Below are 16,456 nucleotides of genomic sequence, written 5' to 3' on the forward strand. Positions count from 1 at the left end.
GGACACCTGCTCTATGAGAAACACTGCAGAGAATGTCATGGCTCCCATTGTTTTCTGAATAGACCCCACCATGACCCAAAAGGAAATTTAGCCTGTGGGTCAGAACCACATTCCTCTGAAAAATTAAATGTAATCACTCCAAGTGGCAAAAATCCAAATACTGTACTCTATGAGCATACACAAGAATTCCTAATTCTTATGTATCAATGGTTTTTTGCTTTTTGTTTTTAAATCAATGTGGGATATGCAACGGTCTATTTCTGAAAATGTTTTGAATCCACTGGTATCTGCCACCTATAAGGAACAGACTAAACCTTGAGGAGTCTCCAAATACCAAATTTAATCCCCCCAACGAGAGCCAATGAGTCAGCTTCTTACTGACCGTCTTTTTTCTGACCTGATGAAAAATGCTTAGACCAGTTTTCTTCTACTTCTTTGAACCCATGATAGAGAGGGGAAGTCGCCCGGCGGCTGCTGCTGTCCTGGGATCCACTTGCCCACCCAAAAGGAGGACTCAGCAAGTTATGCTGTACCTTTTAAAACACAAATACTCAAATTAAGAAAGATACACAGCCACATTCAGCATCTCACTGCAGGCATCACAACTGACCAACATATCAAAGACTGGGAAACTCACAAGCCAAAACAAAAGTTTTAGATTTTTCCGTGACTTTTTTGGGGAACAATCTTTTTTGCTGAAGTTTAATAGGAATAGCACTCAAGCAAACATTTTAGGAAATGCTGAATAATCTTTACCTGGACCTCCCATCCTCGTGTTGGATCCTTACAACAAAAGAATTTACTAATCCATAAAACCTACTGCTCAACCATCATTCCTCCACTAACAAATATTCACGGTGGGGAGTGGCGGGTTGGGGGGGAACCGATGCTCGGGGCGCAGAGCTAGACACAGGTATAAAGTGGGGTGATTCAAAGGATATCTGTGAACAGAGCCTATAATCCAATTTTCACAAATGCATCAAATCAAATAATCTACACTTACTGCTCCTGGCTAGGTACAAAGCGTGAGTGCACATCCAGAAGTCCAGTGGTATTCCCAAGGTTAATCATAAACCTACCACAACAAACACCTGAAACCTCAAGTAAGCAGGTCATTTTGCTTTGGATCACCACAACTCAAGAGTGACACTCTCAATCACAGCCAGTAGAGCGAAAACAATGCGTTCATCTGTACCTGCTCGAACAGATACACAGGGGCTTTGGAGTACTGATGAAGCAGATAATCGAAGATCAAAAGGAGGCGAGCCAGGATGAGGGGCACGGAGCGCGCCTGGGCCTCCACGCTGGCACTCAATTCCTGGATGATCTGCACGAACAGGGTCAGTATGGCCCGCCGGCCTTTCTCGGTGAAGTTGTGGAAAATGAGGAGGAGCAGCTGCAGATGCTCAACGTTCAAATCTTCCGTCTCACTGGGCACCACCCCCTGCAGGGCGCTCTGCTTCATGGTCGACAAGAACCTACCGCGGAGAAAAGGAGAACGTGTCTGGTGGACAAAGTCAGAACACGTCCCCCACGAGTCACGGTGTCACGTGTGGAAGAGTTAAGCTTTCTAAACCCAGGCATCAAGACAACAAATCAAGGAAGACAAGAATCTACGTGGAAAGAGAAGATTTAAGAACTCAATCCTGGCTACAAAAAAGCAAGACTCGACCACAAAACATTCCCTGTCGACTGTGGTGATAGTGTTAACACGCACTCCGCCATTTCTGACCATGAAAAGAACCGGAAGCCCCCAAAACGGTGGCTCCTTTTTTTTTTTTTTTAAATTAATAAACCTGGACAGGTAGAGATAGTTCAATTACTTTCCCCTATCGTTTTTGGCTCTATAGCTTATCTTGAGAGCTTAGCCCTACAGGTTAAATTCACTACATGGTAACAGTCCAAAATGAGTCGGTGCGGTAAAAAGCAATAAAAAGAAATTACACTATTCGGAGAACTTGTCAGAAGAGATTTTATGCAAAAAAGGAATGAATGTAGCCAACTATTTCCACTGCCTCTGGCTATTAGGAAAGAGATTTGTGTTTTAATAAAGGTTTCCCTCATCCTCGTCTCTTCCCCCGACAACCCCCCTCCCCATTTTTTTTTTTTTTTTTTTTTGCAAGATTCCACCAGGAAAAAACACAGTGGGTCTTTGGCACTCAAGGAGGTTTAGGATTTCTCAAATCCAGCATTACAGCTATTTGATCACAGAATGAGGAAGAGAAAAGCAAAGGCTTTTAGGAAAACAAACTGCTTTGAAGGCTCCTAACCATGTAAACAAAAATGGCAAATATAGGTCCATCTAAAGAGGATTTCGATGATTAATCTGAGCTTCCCCCAAGTGAAGAAATTCTTTAAAAGTTGTCCAAAAAAAGACTGCAAGTCACTTGGAGTGGTTTCACTTTGAAAACAGAACAGCCAAAGACAGAGCTGGCTTTCCTGTTCCCCACCTTTCAATAAATCAGGACAGGACTCTTGAATCGGTTACATTCAGGAGTCAGGTTATGTCTCAAAACTGCAACCAAACCCCCCCAGGTGCCAACGGATGACTTTGTTCCCAGACCATAGTTTATGTACTTCTGTTTTTTATATTACTTATTTAATTAATTAGATAACTAATTTGGTGCTCCCGTTTTTTAAACAGCACCTCTTCCCCCAAGGCCACCGGAAACACACACTCGTCCGCCCTCACCAGTTTGTGCCATCAGCAGATACCACCTCAGAGCCACCGACTAACTACAAAGAAGTCAAACAAATCAAAAAAGTCCATAACCTTCTCTGCAGGGCTTCACCTGGAGTTCTCTTACCTGTCCCAAACTTTAAGGCATTCAGGGACATCTGGATCACCTTGAGCAGCGGCTTTATGTTGCCAGATGAGCAAAAGGCGTGAAAGCACAGAGAGGCTTTGAGGGTGAATGTACAAGGGCCAGGGGCCCTCAGAGAAAGGCGCTACTCCCAGCTGCTGCAACAGCGTGTTCTGCCAGGAAAAGACACACAGGAAACCATTAGGAAAAAGACAGGGAATGAGGCCAAAGGTTACCAATGAGCCCTAAATGTTACCCTTTATGCTGGAGGAGTATTTTTTTTTTCTCTTCAAAAGTCACTTTTAATAAAAGAAACGACAAGCCACAGTATGAGAAACAGTATTTTAAAAACATTTATCTAACTAAGAACTTGTATCTAGAATTTACAAAGAACCTTTCAATTCAGTAAGGAAGGGACACACCATAATGGTTTAAATGGGAAAATTTTGAATAGGTAGCTCAGAAAATAAAATATATTGACTGCAAAGGAAAAACATAAAAAAAAAAAAAGTCAAGGGACACCTGGGTGGCTCAGTAGGTTGAACACCCGACTCTTGATTTCGGCGCTGAAGGAGTATTTTAAAGGGTACACAGAAATTCAGATTCAGACGCGGTTTGCAGAAAGGTCACTTCGCTCAACAAACAGGAAAACTATCGAGGGAAAATTACTCATCTAGCCCCATTCACAACTACAGTTAATTGGTGTCAGAGATGGGGTCCTGAAAAAGGAGAAATGCAGAGATGCAAACTGAGACGGCAGAATCAGGACGATTTTCCAAACAGGCAGAACACGAAAAGTCTTCCCTTCAGAAGAAAACTTCCTGAACAATTTTAACGGCTGACAGTTTTTCTTCGATAACCAGTTATATACAAGTAATACGCCAAGTGGGGAGGTCGGTCCCGCACCTGTGGGTCCACCCACTTGTACGAACGGTATTAGCAAAGAAATCTGCCTGTAAGATGTCAAGGCACCTCCAATTAGTCAGGGCTGTGCCTCTGCCTCCAGTTGTAGCGTGTCTTTCAAATGAGCTTGACTTTGAGCTCAGTTATCTAAGCTGTAACTTATCTTCTCAAACACACACACAAACTGAGCAGGATGCCAATGGAACACCAGACAAAAGGCCAGTGTTCTCACTTGGCTTCAGAAAACACAAATCATAGTTACCTCAGGATACAGGATAAGTTTCTAAGTCTGCCAAATTAAATTATGTTCTTAGGTAACACCCCAGAGGACCCCATTCCTGGGAAACAACCATTCAAAATGTCACAGATAATCAGGAGTAGTTCCCATGTGCTGGGCAGTTATCATGACTAAGTGCCGCACACCAACTGTCACAGGCAACGCTCTGGGCCACGATGTTACCTGGGTATGCGCTCCATTCTACTGATGCGGGAAACAGAGGTCAGAGTGGTTTAAAAACACACTAAGCCACAAGACTCCCAACTGCCCAAACCAGATTCATCTCTAAAATCTACATTCTCGGGGCACCTGGGTGGCTCAGTCAGTTAAGAGTCCGACTTCAGTTCAAGTCATGATCTCTCAGTTCGTGAGTTCGAGCCTCGTGTCGGGCTCTGTGCTGACAGTGCAGAGCCCGAGCCTTCTTCGGATTCTGTGTCTCCCTCACTCCCTGCCTCTCCCTTGCTTGCACTCTATGTGTGTGTGTCTCTCTCTCAAAAATAAACATTAGAAAAAAAATTTTTTTAAACTTAATGGAGTAATATTTGAAATAGTAAAACTTGAAAGAAGCAGAAAAAAAGAGATGAATTGATGTTCTGATTTTAACTGCAAAGCTGTGCATCTATCTACACAGACAGGGACTACAAAGAAACATGGAAAAACATAAACCATGAATTTGGTGGAAGAATGTAACGTTACAATGTTATTTATAGGATTTTTTTTTAAGAGAGGGTTTTTTTGTTTTGTGTCCGTTGTCTCGGGCCTCAGAGCCGCAAAAAATGATCAAGCCTTCCTCAGAGCCTGGATTAGCCCTAAGGAAGAGGGCTTCCTAAGAAGTAAAAGAGAGCCATAGCCCACCAACCAAGGCCTAGCCTGAAGTGCCCCCTCCAGCCCGAGCACCCCCATGCCCACCCTTGCTTAATGCCAGCTCTCCTGGGTTCCTGGCCCCAGCCCTCGCCGCTCGGGCCATCCCCCGCCCACCTTGCTGTTTCTCATTACTTCAACGACTGCCCCTTAGTGGATAATTCCCAAAACCACATTACCACTCTTAATTTAAGTTCTGAATTTCAGACTCACATTTCCAACTACTTTCTAGATGTCTTCATCCCACTGGCCCCTCAAAACGTCATCATATTTAAAGTGGCTTTAATGGTAGTGGTAACCGTTTAACTAAAAAAGTTAGTATATGCTACACAATTCTTACACACCAAATTCTTACATAGAATTCTCATATATAAAAACATACAAATTGTTTTTCTCATTGGATTGAAAGGGCTGTAAGATGCAACATTCTGACACAGGAAGCAACATAATCAATAATCACATCGGTAACGCCTACTTAACTGCTTTTAGCTTACTCCATTAAAGGAAAGCCTCGGGGAGCCTAGGCAGCTCACTCGGTTACGCTCAGGTCATGATCTCACGGTTCTTCTCTTGAGTTCAGCGCAGAGCCATCCTCGGATCCCCTGTCCCCTTCACTCTCTGCCCCTCCCCTACTCACACTCTCTCTCTCAAAAATAAACATCTAAAAAAAATAAATAAATACCTGAAAAATTAAGGAGAGCCTAACGCTCAAGCTCTACTGCAGAATGGTTTCGAGGCTGGCTAACCACAACGGACGGCAAGACAGTTGGGCTGGTAAGGTGACACTGTTTTTAAAAACAAAAAGAGAAAATGGCAAACTGTGCCTCGTGTAGCTCAAGAACCCAAAGGACCATTCTGAGCAACCGTGCATAAATAAGCGATCCACGAGTACACACAACCTCTGAGCTGACTCAAACCCAGGAGTGCTCCCCGAGCACTCGGCACGGCTCCTCTACCACCAAACTAACCCTTCTCGCCGATGGCCCCTTTCTACGAAAGACAACAGCATCCTTCTGGTCTCATCCGGGTTGTAAACCCAGGCAACACCTTAGACTCTCTCCTATCCGTGTTCTTTACCCCGTTCAAATAGTTTCCCGTGATCTCTATCTACCATGGGCCCTTTATCCACATGATATCTCCTATCTCCCCCTTTTCTTATGATCTCACACTAACTCAAATCATCTGGATCTCTCCAGTGCCTACACTACCTGGCATGCAGTAGGTGCTCCATGAATACTCTGTGAATGAATGAATGAACTCAGACCTCTACGGTAACGTTAAATTATTATAATTTTATACATAATAATAAATATAATAACTATAAACACAACATTAAATGGTAATAGTAACAAAGACAGCAGCTAATGTTGAGTAGGCACTAATACTATGTGCCACGTATGTTTCTCATTTTACTTTGTGATAAAAAGCAACCGAAAACTGACCATTTTTTAAGTGCACAGTTCTGCGGCATTAAATACACACACACTGTGCAAACATCACTACCATCCATCTCCAGCACTTGTTTATTTTTCCGAACTGAAACCCGATACCTATTAAACACTAAGCCCCTGTGATCCCGGGATGTAAGAAGAAATGTATATTTGGTCTTTGTCTCATTCCTGGTACAGAGCTCCTAAAACTCTCATCATTTCCTGACAAGGGTGAGAAGAACGTGTTTTGTTATTCATAATAAGCCCCTTTCAGCATTACCTATGTTTATAATAAGGAGGCCCCTCGACAGCTTTAGGCCAGGGGCTGACTGCCAGGGGAACCAACCCTATGATTAGAGAGCTGGAACCTTCAGTGCCATCCCCAACAGGGCTAGAGACAGAGAGAATCCCCAATGGCCAGTAGAGCAGGACAATGAAAACCACACAAGGCCTGCTTTCTCGTTTGGTTTCAGAAGACACAAATCATCTTACTAGACTGCTCTAATAACAAATTTGAAAGAAAGAACAGAGAGGCCATGCCAACCAAGCACATGGCATTTCAACAGAAAGCCCTCTTCCCAAGATGTCATCTCGGGAAGTAAATAAGTAGGCTTCAATTTCTCCTAGAAGCAGGGAACAGGCCTACTGGTCTTACCAACTCGGAACCAGTTTTTATGACCTGATAGGTGAAGACAATTTTTGTGATGAAACTTCTATCTGCTTACTTTCACAGACTGAGCTACATTCTGCTAACCTACCTTAAGGACACCGTGTATGTCCTGCAATAGCACTCAGGTATCTTGATAAAGGGACAGGACTCTGTACATGATCCCAGAGAAACAATATGCAGGGCAGGGGAACTCAATAGCAGGTCGTTAAATTACACTAACCATCCTTTACTCTCTTCCATCATAGCAATGAAATTTGGGGGCAGAATTTAAAAGCCCATGTTTGGAGATGGAATGAGAAGGGAGTTTTGAGGATTTGTTCTACATAAAGTCAGTGGTTATGGGAAGACAAGTTGCATGTCCACACAAGGTCTGGAATTAGTTTTTTACATGCTATGAGGACAACATCATTACAGGAGTCTTAAGAACTCCTATTCTCTACAGAAAAATATTTCTTCCCCCATTATTTGGACAAGTTTCGGCAGGAAAAGGCCAAGTCTGTGAACTGTGAAACTTCCCTAAATAAACTTAAGATCTTAGTTATTCCCTAAATAAACTTAAGGAGCTCGTAACTTTGACACGACTTCCTGACCCTATACAGTCTGAGAAGGAGCTGCAGGCCATATACTGACTGAAGAATTTTCTTCTCTTCATCTTAGGTCAACAACTTTACCACTCTGTTTATATTCCCTTTCCTGCCAAAAAAACCCCACTCTGTTTCATCTAACAATAGGTACATACAAATAGGTTTTATAGTTATCTTTTTAAGCGATGAAATAAGCTCTTAAAATGTTAATTTTATTTTTGAGAGAGCGCTGGAGTGGGGGAGGGGCAGAGAGAGATGGGACAGAGCAGGCTTGGCACTGACAACACTGAGCCCGATGCAGCACTTAAGTCCAAAAAAACCAGAAGACCATGACCTGAGCCGAAGTCAGGTGCTCAAGAGACTGAGCCACCCAGGTGCCCCAACAAAGAAATGAATTTTTAAGAATTTCTCAAATAGGTCCACCTGGATGGTTCAGTAGGTTAAGTGTCTGACTCTTGGTTTCAGCTCAGGTCGTGATCTCACGGTTTGTGGGTTCGAGCCCCACACCGGCTCTGGGATGGCTGCATGGAGCCTGCCTGGGATTCGCGCTCTCCCTCTCTCTGCCCTGCCCCCTCTGCATCGCTCTGTCTCTCTCTGTCTCAAAATAAACTTTAAGTGGGGGGAAAAAAAAAAAAAAAGAATTTCTCAAATAGCCTAGGATTTTAAGAATCAAATTTAACCTCTTGAAATTGCTTCCTAGATTTTGTCCCTTTGGGGCAAGTGCAATCTCTTCGATTGTGTCCTGATTCTGAGAATCCACTGAAATAACCTTAAGAATAACAAAAAAAAAAATTTCAAAACAATCTTAGGGCAAACTACTGGAGATCTACCAAATTTAATTCTTCTAGGGGAGATGAAGGGTGGCCACAGCTAGGAATCTGCATTTTTTTAAACAAATTCCCCAGGGATCTTTATGTACACTAAAGAATGAGAACCACAAACTCTGACTGTGTTAAAAATAAGTTATTCTCAAAATATGACCTTGTCAAATGTTGGGAAAGTGAACCCACAAATCTCGAACACATTGCTGGTGATAGTAAATCTTGGTGCAGCTCCTGTGTTTGTTTGTTTGTTTATTTTATTTATTATTTATTTAAAGTAATCTCTACACCTAATGTGGGGCTCAAACTCACAATCCTGAGATTAAGAGTCACATGCTCCACCAACTGAGCCAGCCAGGTGCCCCACTGATGTAGCTACTTTAGAGACCAGTCTGGCATCACCTGCTTACAATCACATACTCCATATCCTGCCAATTCCACTCCCAGTTCTCTACCCAAGAGAACCCCTTGTTTTATCACAGGAGACTTCTACAACAAAGATCACAACAACAACTGGAATAGCAACAAAATCTGACACAATCCAAAGGTCCAACAGTGGGAGCAGAGGGGAGCTGGTATAGTCACAAATACAATGGGACAGCAGACAGCAGTCAAAGCAAGAACTTCAGAATTAGCAGTAATATAAATGAACCTGGGCAACATAGTGGTAAATAATATTAAGTGAAAAAAAGAAAGCCTAAAAAGATGAGATATAGCATGGTATCATTACTATAATGCTTAAAACAATCAATTTAAAACTTTAAGGACTACGAATGTAAAAATAAATATATATAGGGGCACCTGGGTGGCTCAGTCGGTTAAGCATCTGACTCTGGCTCAGGTCATAATCTCATGGTAAATTCAAGCCCCGTGTTGGGCTCTGTGCTGACAGTTCAGAGCCTGGAGCCTGCTTCAGATTCTGTCTCCCTCTTTCTCTGTCCCTCCCCCCCCCCCAACTCTCTCTCTCCCTCAAAAATAAACTTCAAAAAAATTGTTAGTAAATAAAATACATATATACATATATACATATATATGTATATGTATGTATATATGTATACATACATGGATATATAATATATAAATAAAAATAACGAATGAAGGAATCTGAGATGCAGGATTCAGAACATCACCTACCAGCGGGGAGAGAAAACCCTAAGATTTCAAAACTTACAATCAAGATCCTAGGCTTTATTTTCGTGGTGAGTTTGCAAATAGCAGTCTATCTGAAAACACCTACTCCTGTAATTTGAATGATTATTTTTTTTTAAGCTTATTTATTTATTTTTAAGAGAGAGTGCGAAGAAAGTGCAAGCAGAGAAGGGGCAGAAAGAGAAGAAGAGAGAATGCCAAGCAGACTCTGTGCTGTCAGCACAGAGCCTAATGCGGGGCTCAAACTCACAAACCGTGAGATCATCACCTGAGCCAAGATCAAGATGTTTAACCAACTGAGCTACCCAGGCGCCTGAATGATTCTTTTAAAACACACATTTCAACATGTATTTCTTAGATTACTAATTAAGTTAAGCATCTCCTGCGTTTGCTGGCCATGTGTATTTCCCTTTTTTATAAACCGCTCTCATCTATTTTGTCCGCTTGCCTACTGCGACAGTCCTCAGGAGCGGTTTTCATCATTTTTCCTTTTCAGTTTACTGAATGACTTGGGGATAAAGAACACATTTCCTCTTCCCTAAAATGATCCTCATCAGGGCAGTGGGACATAATCCTCTCTCAACACTCTTTCCAGTGAGGGGGTCTCCAGGATAAACTATGTTCCTTTGCGACTGGAAGGCTACAGCCTACTGGGAGCTGACACAGACGGCGCTTGGCCAAAGGGTCACAGTGCACACAAACCTGCAGGTTGGGCGACTGAAGATCAGAAGTTACCAGAGAATGGTTGAAGTGATAGAGAGCAGCAGCAAACTCTTCATCTGATGAACCTTGGAGGCAAATAAGAAAGCCAATGACTCAAGCAGCCATTTGATGCATTACACCGCCCCGGTGACAGCCAAACCCCACCGGGGAAAAAAACCCGCCAGGCACCGATCCTGTCTACTGACCCTTGAGTCCATCTTTGTCCACCTCCTTAATGATACTGGCCAGGGTGGCCATGTGGTGTTCTGAAAGAGACACACTCAGGTAGTTTCGGATAAAATTATTCCGTGAGTTCAGCATGGAAGAGGTAATGAAGTTCAAAATGTTGGAAGCCAGACCTAAGAACTAAAGAGAGCACAGAGAAGTTCATGTCAGGTTCATAAGCCCAGAGTGCCTCTAAATCCTCAATCTAAATAGAAATAAAACATGCCCATAGAGCTGATGGAACAAATGCAATGAATTCAAGTCAGAGTTTAAAGCCCCTACAGTGGGAGTGGGGCTAAGCTTAACTATGACAATCTTTCCCACATAATTCTTCCAGTTACAAAAAATGGCACCAGTTGAACACAACAGACTTCAGAAAACTCCGTGTGAAGACAGAGGCTTCTACACAGACTTGCTTCTTTCACTCCTCCAAGGCCCTGTATTTGTTCAGCTCGGGGACATTATTGGAATAAGGAATTCGGAAGCCTGTATGATCATTATACACACAGGGAATTCCCGGCTCCTTACTGCTCTCTCAAAATGAAACTGAATTATTGTGTAAATGTTTTATGTCCACAGCCTTGACTAGACTAAGCTGTATGAAAGTGAGGTCCGTATCTGACGTGTCTGCTTTAGAACAGGGCTGATAGTACATCATCTAGAAATACTGCTTGAACAAATAATTAGCGAGCATTTAACGACATACCACACCTATGCTAAGGGCTCTTCACTTCTTCGCAACACCCTTAAAGGCAGGTACTATCACTCCCATATGACAGAAGACAACGCTGAGGCTCGGAGAAGTTTAGATTCTTGCCCACAGTCTCAAAGCCAGTGAGTGGTAAAAGCTAGATCCAAACTCACTTCTAACTCCAAAGGCTATGTTACTAACCCTCAATCAGAGAAGCAACACCAAGGGTACAAGTTATTTAATCAAATGCAATCAGTACACTCAGGCCCTAAGTAAAAATACCTTTAAACATGACAGTTAATTAACCAATCTACAAAATGTCTGAGTTCAAATGGTCTGCTCTTCACACCCCTTCTTCCCATTTCTCCCTCCCCTAAACCTCAGAAATCTACTCTTACCAACTCAGGATCTTTGCGACTAGCCAAAATGTTGCCCTTCTCACCGGGGGCCTGTTTACTGGGGCTTTTAACGCGAGGCGAGCTCTCCAGCGGAGGGGGCGGGGGAGGGGGTGGAGGTGCCACTTTCTCCTTACTGGGGGAGATGGTCTCCTCAAACCATTGCCCCAAAATAGGCTCACTGTCATCATCTGGAACAGAGAAAGAGAGAAGTAATAAAAATAACACAATGTAAAAATTTTTTTAGCACACCTGCTTTGTGAAACAGTCTACGTCAAAAGGAACACGAGGATTATCTGGACTCAGTGGGAGTATCGTGGTTTCATAAATTTGTCAATACTCCTCTAAGTGTGTAAGCAAACCAGAAGCGTTTTATGGCACATAAATTATACCTCAATAAAACTGGTATTTTTTTAAAGGAGCCCAATGAAGAAAGAACCACCTCACTTTACTGCCAACAAGCCAAATGTTTTGAAAAACAAATGTTTACTTGCCCATGGGTCATAAAGCCCAAATTAAGACCTGGGTGGCCCAATCAGTTAAGCGTCTGACTCTTGATTCTGACTCATGTCATGATCTCGCAGTGGGTGTGGAGACTGCTTGAGACTCTCTCTCTCCATCTGACCCTCCCATGCTTGTGCACACACACACCTTCTCTCTCTCTCTCTCTCTCTCTCTCTCTCTCTCTCTCTCTCACACACACAGACGAGAGACAGGGCACACACATGCTCACGCTCGCTCGCTCGCGCTCTCTCAGATACACAAATAAAACTGCACCTTTCACAATACTATACACCGCTCCCACAAACCCAATTATAATGAACTGGGATATTTATCTCATTCCATCTCTCTCCAAACAAAGGCAGAAGGGAATGTTCACTTTGCCCTATTGTTCACTGCAACAGAGTGGAGTTTGTCTCCCTACGCCTCCCCACACCACGCATCTATGACAACAGCCAAACCAATCACCTTACACACAAATGGGTTAATGCAGAAAGAAACGTGAAACGAGATGTATTTTGATCTTGGAGGGGAAAGGATGAAAAGCAATCTGGGCTTCACTGAGAGTAATTTCTACCATCCATTTTTCCACAGCTCAACTTACTCTTGAATAACATGTCACCTTTGAGGGCACAGAAAATCAGGATCCATGCTAGGCAGGGGAAAATGGCAAACAGGAAACTAACGGAAGCGAGCCAATGGAGAAACTTCCTGTTGCAACTATCTCCTGGGAGATGGAAAAGAGGCCTCTACCTTGGCTGCTGTCCTCCTCTGTGCTGCTGAAATCATCCTCATAGTAGGTGTTTGAGTCAGTAGAGGCACTGGCATCACTGCTCATGGAGCCCTTCCTCTGACGCTGCAGGACACAGGCCTAGGAAAACAGCAAGGTTTTGGAACCAATGGTCACAGAAATGGAGCCGCCCTACTTCACCTCATTCACCACGTAAGACATTTTCTCCGTGTCTTCTTTCTTCCTCTAAATCCAAGAAAATCTCTTGGGGTGCCTGGGTGGCTCAGTCTGTTAAGCTTCAGACTCTTAGTTTCGATCAGGTCACGATCTCACGTTTCATGAGATCGAGCCCCGCATCAGACTCTAGGCTGACAGCACGGAGCCTGCTTAGGATTCTCTCTCTTCCTCTCTGCCACTCCCCTGCTTGCACTCTCTTTCTCTCTTTTTCAAAATAAATAAATAAACTTTTTTTTTTTTTAATTAAAAAATGAAAATATGACCGCTGTCACAAAGAACCAAGTAGCCATGTGCATCACAAAGCTGACAATCAGGGGGCACCCGGGTGGCTCAGTTGGTTAAGCCTCCAACTTCGGCTCAGGTCATGATCTCGTAGTCTGTGAGTTCGAGCCCCGTGTCGGGCTCTGCGCTGACAGCTCAGGGCCTGGAGCCCGCTTCAGATTCTGTGTCTCTCTCTCTCTCTCCCCTCCCTTGCTCTGAGTCTCTCCCTCTCTCAAAAAAAAAATAATAATAATAATTTAAAAATAATATAAAAATAATTTTTTTAGGGGCGCCTGGGTGGCTCAGTCGGTCCAGCGTCCGACTTCGGCTCAGGTCATGATCTTGCAGTCCGTGAGTTCGAGCCCTGCATTGGGCTCTGTGCCGACAGCTCGGAGCCTGGAGCCTGCTTCAGATTCTGTGTCTCCTCTCTCTTTGCCTCTCTCTGACTCATGAGCACACACACGTGCTCACTCTCCCTCTCTCTCTCTCAAAAATAAATAAACACAAAAAAAAGCTGACAATCAGTAACGGATTCAGGTGTGGAATCACTGAAGCTTTCCTCTCATCTTCAAAACATTACCATAAATTTTGAGTTTATGAAGGCCACGGCGTACAGCCTTTTTCCTCCTGAGAGGGTTACACGAGATCCTGCAGATCATCCACGGCGCGACCCCACCCACCTTTCTGTAGGAGGTCGACAGCAGTGTCAACAGCAGGTTCGTCAGCGGGACAGAGTCGATCAGCCGCTGAATCCTCTGGATGGAGGTGCTCTGGGCCATGATGCTCAGGACCGCCGGGGAACCGTCTGTCTCCCAACCCTGAAGGGAAGCAGGCAGAAGAGAATTACGGACCCAACGGCGCAGAAAGGAGCCCCGTGATCAGACGGCTCAGGGCAGCCTCCCCAGGAGCGAAGCCAGCGTCGCCGTGCTGACCCCCTGCGCGCAGTCCCTCACCTTGTGCAGTGCTTCCACTTGCAGGTCTTGGAAGAGAGAGGTCAAGAGCGTGACAGCGTGGTTTGCCAGTATGACCGACAGCACCCCGAAGCCCTGGTGCCTATACAGAGAAGAGAAGAAACACAACTCACCACCTCAGCACAGGGGGTCTTGCCATGCGGGGGTCCCAGACCCCTTTCACAACCTATGAACCTTGCCCCGGAGGGAAGAAAACGCACACACGATGTGTGCATGTAATTTCAGAAGCTCGGTCTCCCTGAAGCCCACCCACGGCCCGCCTGAGGACCCATAAGCTTCAGGTGAAGCACCCCAAGAGGAAAAGAAAGACTTCCAAGTACACGGCACTTTGGAATTTAAACTCTCAGCTCGAATCGACCGGGTGATGTATAGATGCTGACATTCAAAGGCTGCTAGGACACTTGAAGTCATTCTTTCGAGAAGAAAAAAGTTAAAGATTGCCAATTTCTGTAAAATATCTGGGCACAAACCAAAGAGAATAAGAACGAAGACTGACACACTGAATGTAAAACTTTCTTTCTGTCCAAATGGCCACATGACAATTAGAATATCTAATACACAAAGAGTGCACGTAAATTAGTAAGAAAAAAGGACAAACAGCAAAGAGAAAACTGGGGCAAAGGACACAGGCAGTTGCAATGGCACTAATAAAGAAATACGAGTAAGAGAAATGTAATACCACCTTTCTCCTTTAACGCTGGGGCACCTGGGTGGCTCATTCAGTTCACCATCCAACTTCGGCTCAGGTCACGATCTCACAGCATCGGAGTTCGAGCCCCGCGTCGGGCTCTGCACCAACAGTTCAGAGCCTGGAGCCTGCTTCAGATTCTGTCCCCCTCTCTTTCTGTCCCTCCCCGACTTGTGTTCAAAAATAAACTTTCTCCTTTAACATTAGAAAACGTGAAACCTAACAATGCCCACTGTCAAAGATCTGTGTCTCCCTCTCTCTCTGTCCCTACCCCACTTGTGTTTGGTCTCAAAAATAAACTTCCTCCTTTAACGTTAGAAAATGTGAAAACTAACGATGCCCACTTCAAAGCAGACCTGGGGAAACGGGCACACGTGCACACACAGCTGCTAAGTAAGAATGCAATCAGAACAGTCTGACAAAACATTTCAAATTTTTACCTAAGTGTGCCCTTTGTCCTAACATTCATACCTCTAGGTATTTACCCCAAGGGGATAATTAAGCAACTTCACAAAGATTTATGTTTTAGAAGATTTATCAAAGCACAGTTTATCAAAACCAGAAATTTCATACACCCTAAATAAGTGTTTCAATAAGGTGATTAGAGTCAACTATGGCCTATTTACATAGTGGAATGCTTAGATACAGTGAATCCCTAATACGGGCACTGAGAAAACGTCTACGATGTTTTCTAACAGTGATCCTGCTTCTGTAAACGTATACATTTTGAATGCGTGCACAGAAAAACATCTGGAAGAATGTTTACCGATTTGGGTGGTAGAATTGGGGTGATTTTCCCCCCCTTTCTTATGGTTTGTAACTTACACAAGGAACAGGTTTTCTTAAATCTTAAGAAACAATAAGCCATTTTTTAAACATAACTACTTTTTTTAAGTTTTATTTACTTATTTTGAGAGAGAGAGAGAGAGAGAGAGAGCGAGCAGGGGAGGAGCAGAGAGGGGAGAGAGAGGATCCCAAGCAGGCTCCGCGCTGCCAGCACAGAGTGCGACGCAGGGCTCAAACTCATGAAGCATGAGCTCATGACTTGAGCCAAAAGCAAGAATCTGACGCTTAACCAACTGAGCCACCTGGGCGCCCCATAACTTACTTCTGTGGGCAGACCTTTTGGCATCCTCCCACGTCCCTTTACAGTGAGTGCAGACACTCACAGAATTATCAACTACTGTTCTCTCTAATGTGCTTACCTCCCTTCTTTGCCTAGTGTCTACTGTCTACCATCCCAACGTCTATTTCAGATTTCAGTTCGCTTGACACCTCAAGGAAGCCTGCTTTGATTTCTCTGACCAGGCCAAACGCCCTTATTATAATACTCTCTAGATACAATTTGACATCTCTCTTCGTGTTTCTTGGAAGCATGTCCTTTTTTTTTTTTTTTTTTGTACATCACAGCATTCCAGAAATGACACAGAGCCTGGGACAGAGAAGACAACTCAGTGAATAATTTGTTGACTGAGGTCCAGAATTTGACTCCCTCCTTGAACTCCAGACGCCCATGCCAACCGCCTCCTCTACATCTCACACAGAGAGATGTGACA

General features: G+C 43.9%; 1 protein-coding gene across 4 annotated transcripts in view; it reads right to left on the reverse strand.

The window, feature by feature from the left end:
* Positions 1-16,456, reverse strand: part of UBR4 (ubiquitin protein ligase E3 component n-recognin 4) — a 131,679-nt gene that overhangs the window by 96,917 nt on the left and 18,306 nt on the right. For 3 of the 4 annotated variants that reach the window (XM_042951686.1, XM_042951687.1, XM_042951685.1), the window contains exons 12-20: positions 14,195-14,294; positions 13,922-14,059; positions 12,767-12,884; positions 11,516-11,703; positions 10,408-10,567; positions 10,202-10,287; positions 2,808-2,977; positions 1,196-1,478; positions 383-533 (exon numbers count right to left, since the gene is read on the reverse strand). In XM_042951686.1, the coding sequence (XP_042807620.1) occupies positions 383-533; positions 1,196-1,478; positions 2,808-2,977; positions 10,202-10,287; positions 10,408-10,567; positions 11,516-11,703; positions 12,767-12,884; positions 13,922-14,059; positions 14,195-14,294 (1,394 nt within the window). The remainder of the gene's footprint in view (positions 1-382; positions 534-1,195; positions 1,479-2,807; positions 2,978-10,201; positions 10,288-10,407; positions 10,568-11,515; positions 11,704-12,766; positions 12,885-13,921; positions 14,060-14,194; positions 14,295-16,456) is intronic. The other variant, XM_042951688.1, reaches the window with a different exon arrangement.

This window comes from Panthera leo, chromosome C1 (assembly GCF_018350215.1).
Source record: "Panthera leo isolate Ple1 chromosome C1, P.leo_Ple1_pat1.1, whole genome shotgun sequence".
In the NCBI taxonomy this organism is placed as follows: domain Eukaryota; kingdom Metazoa; phylum Chordata; class Mammalia; order Carnivora; family Felidae; genus Panthera; species Panthera leo.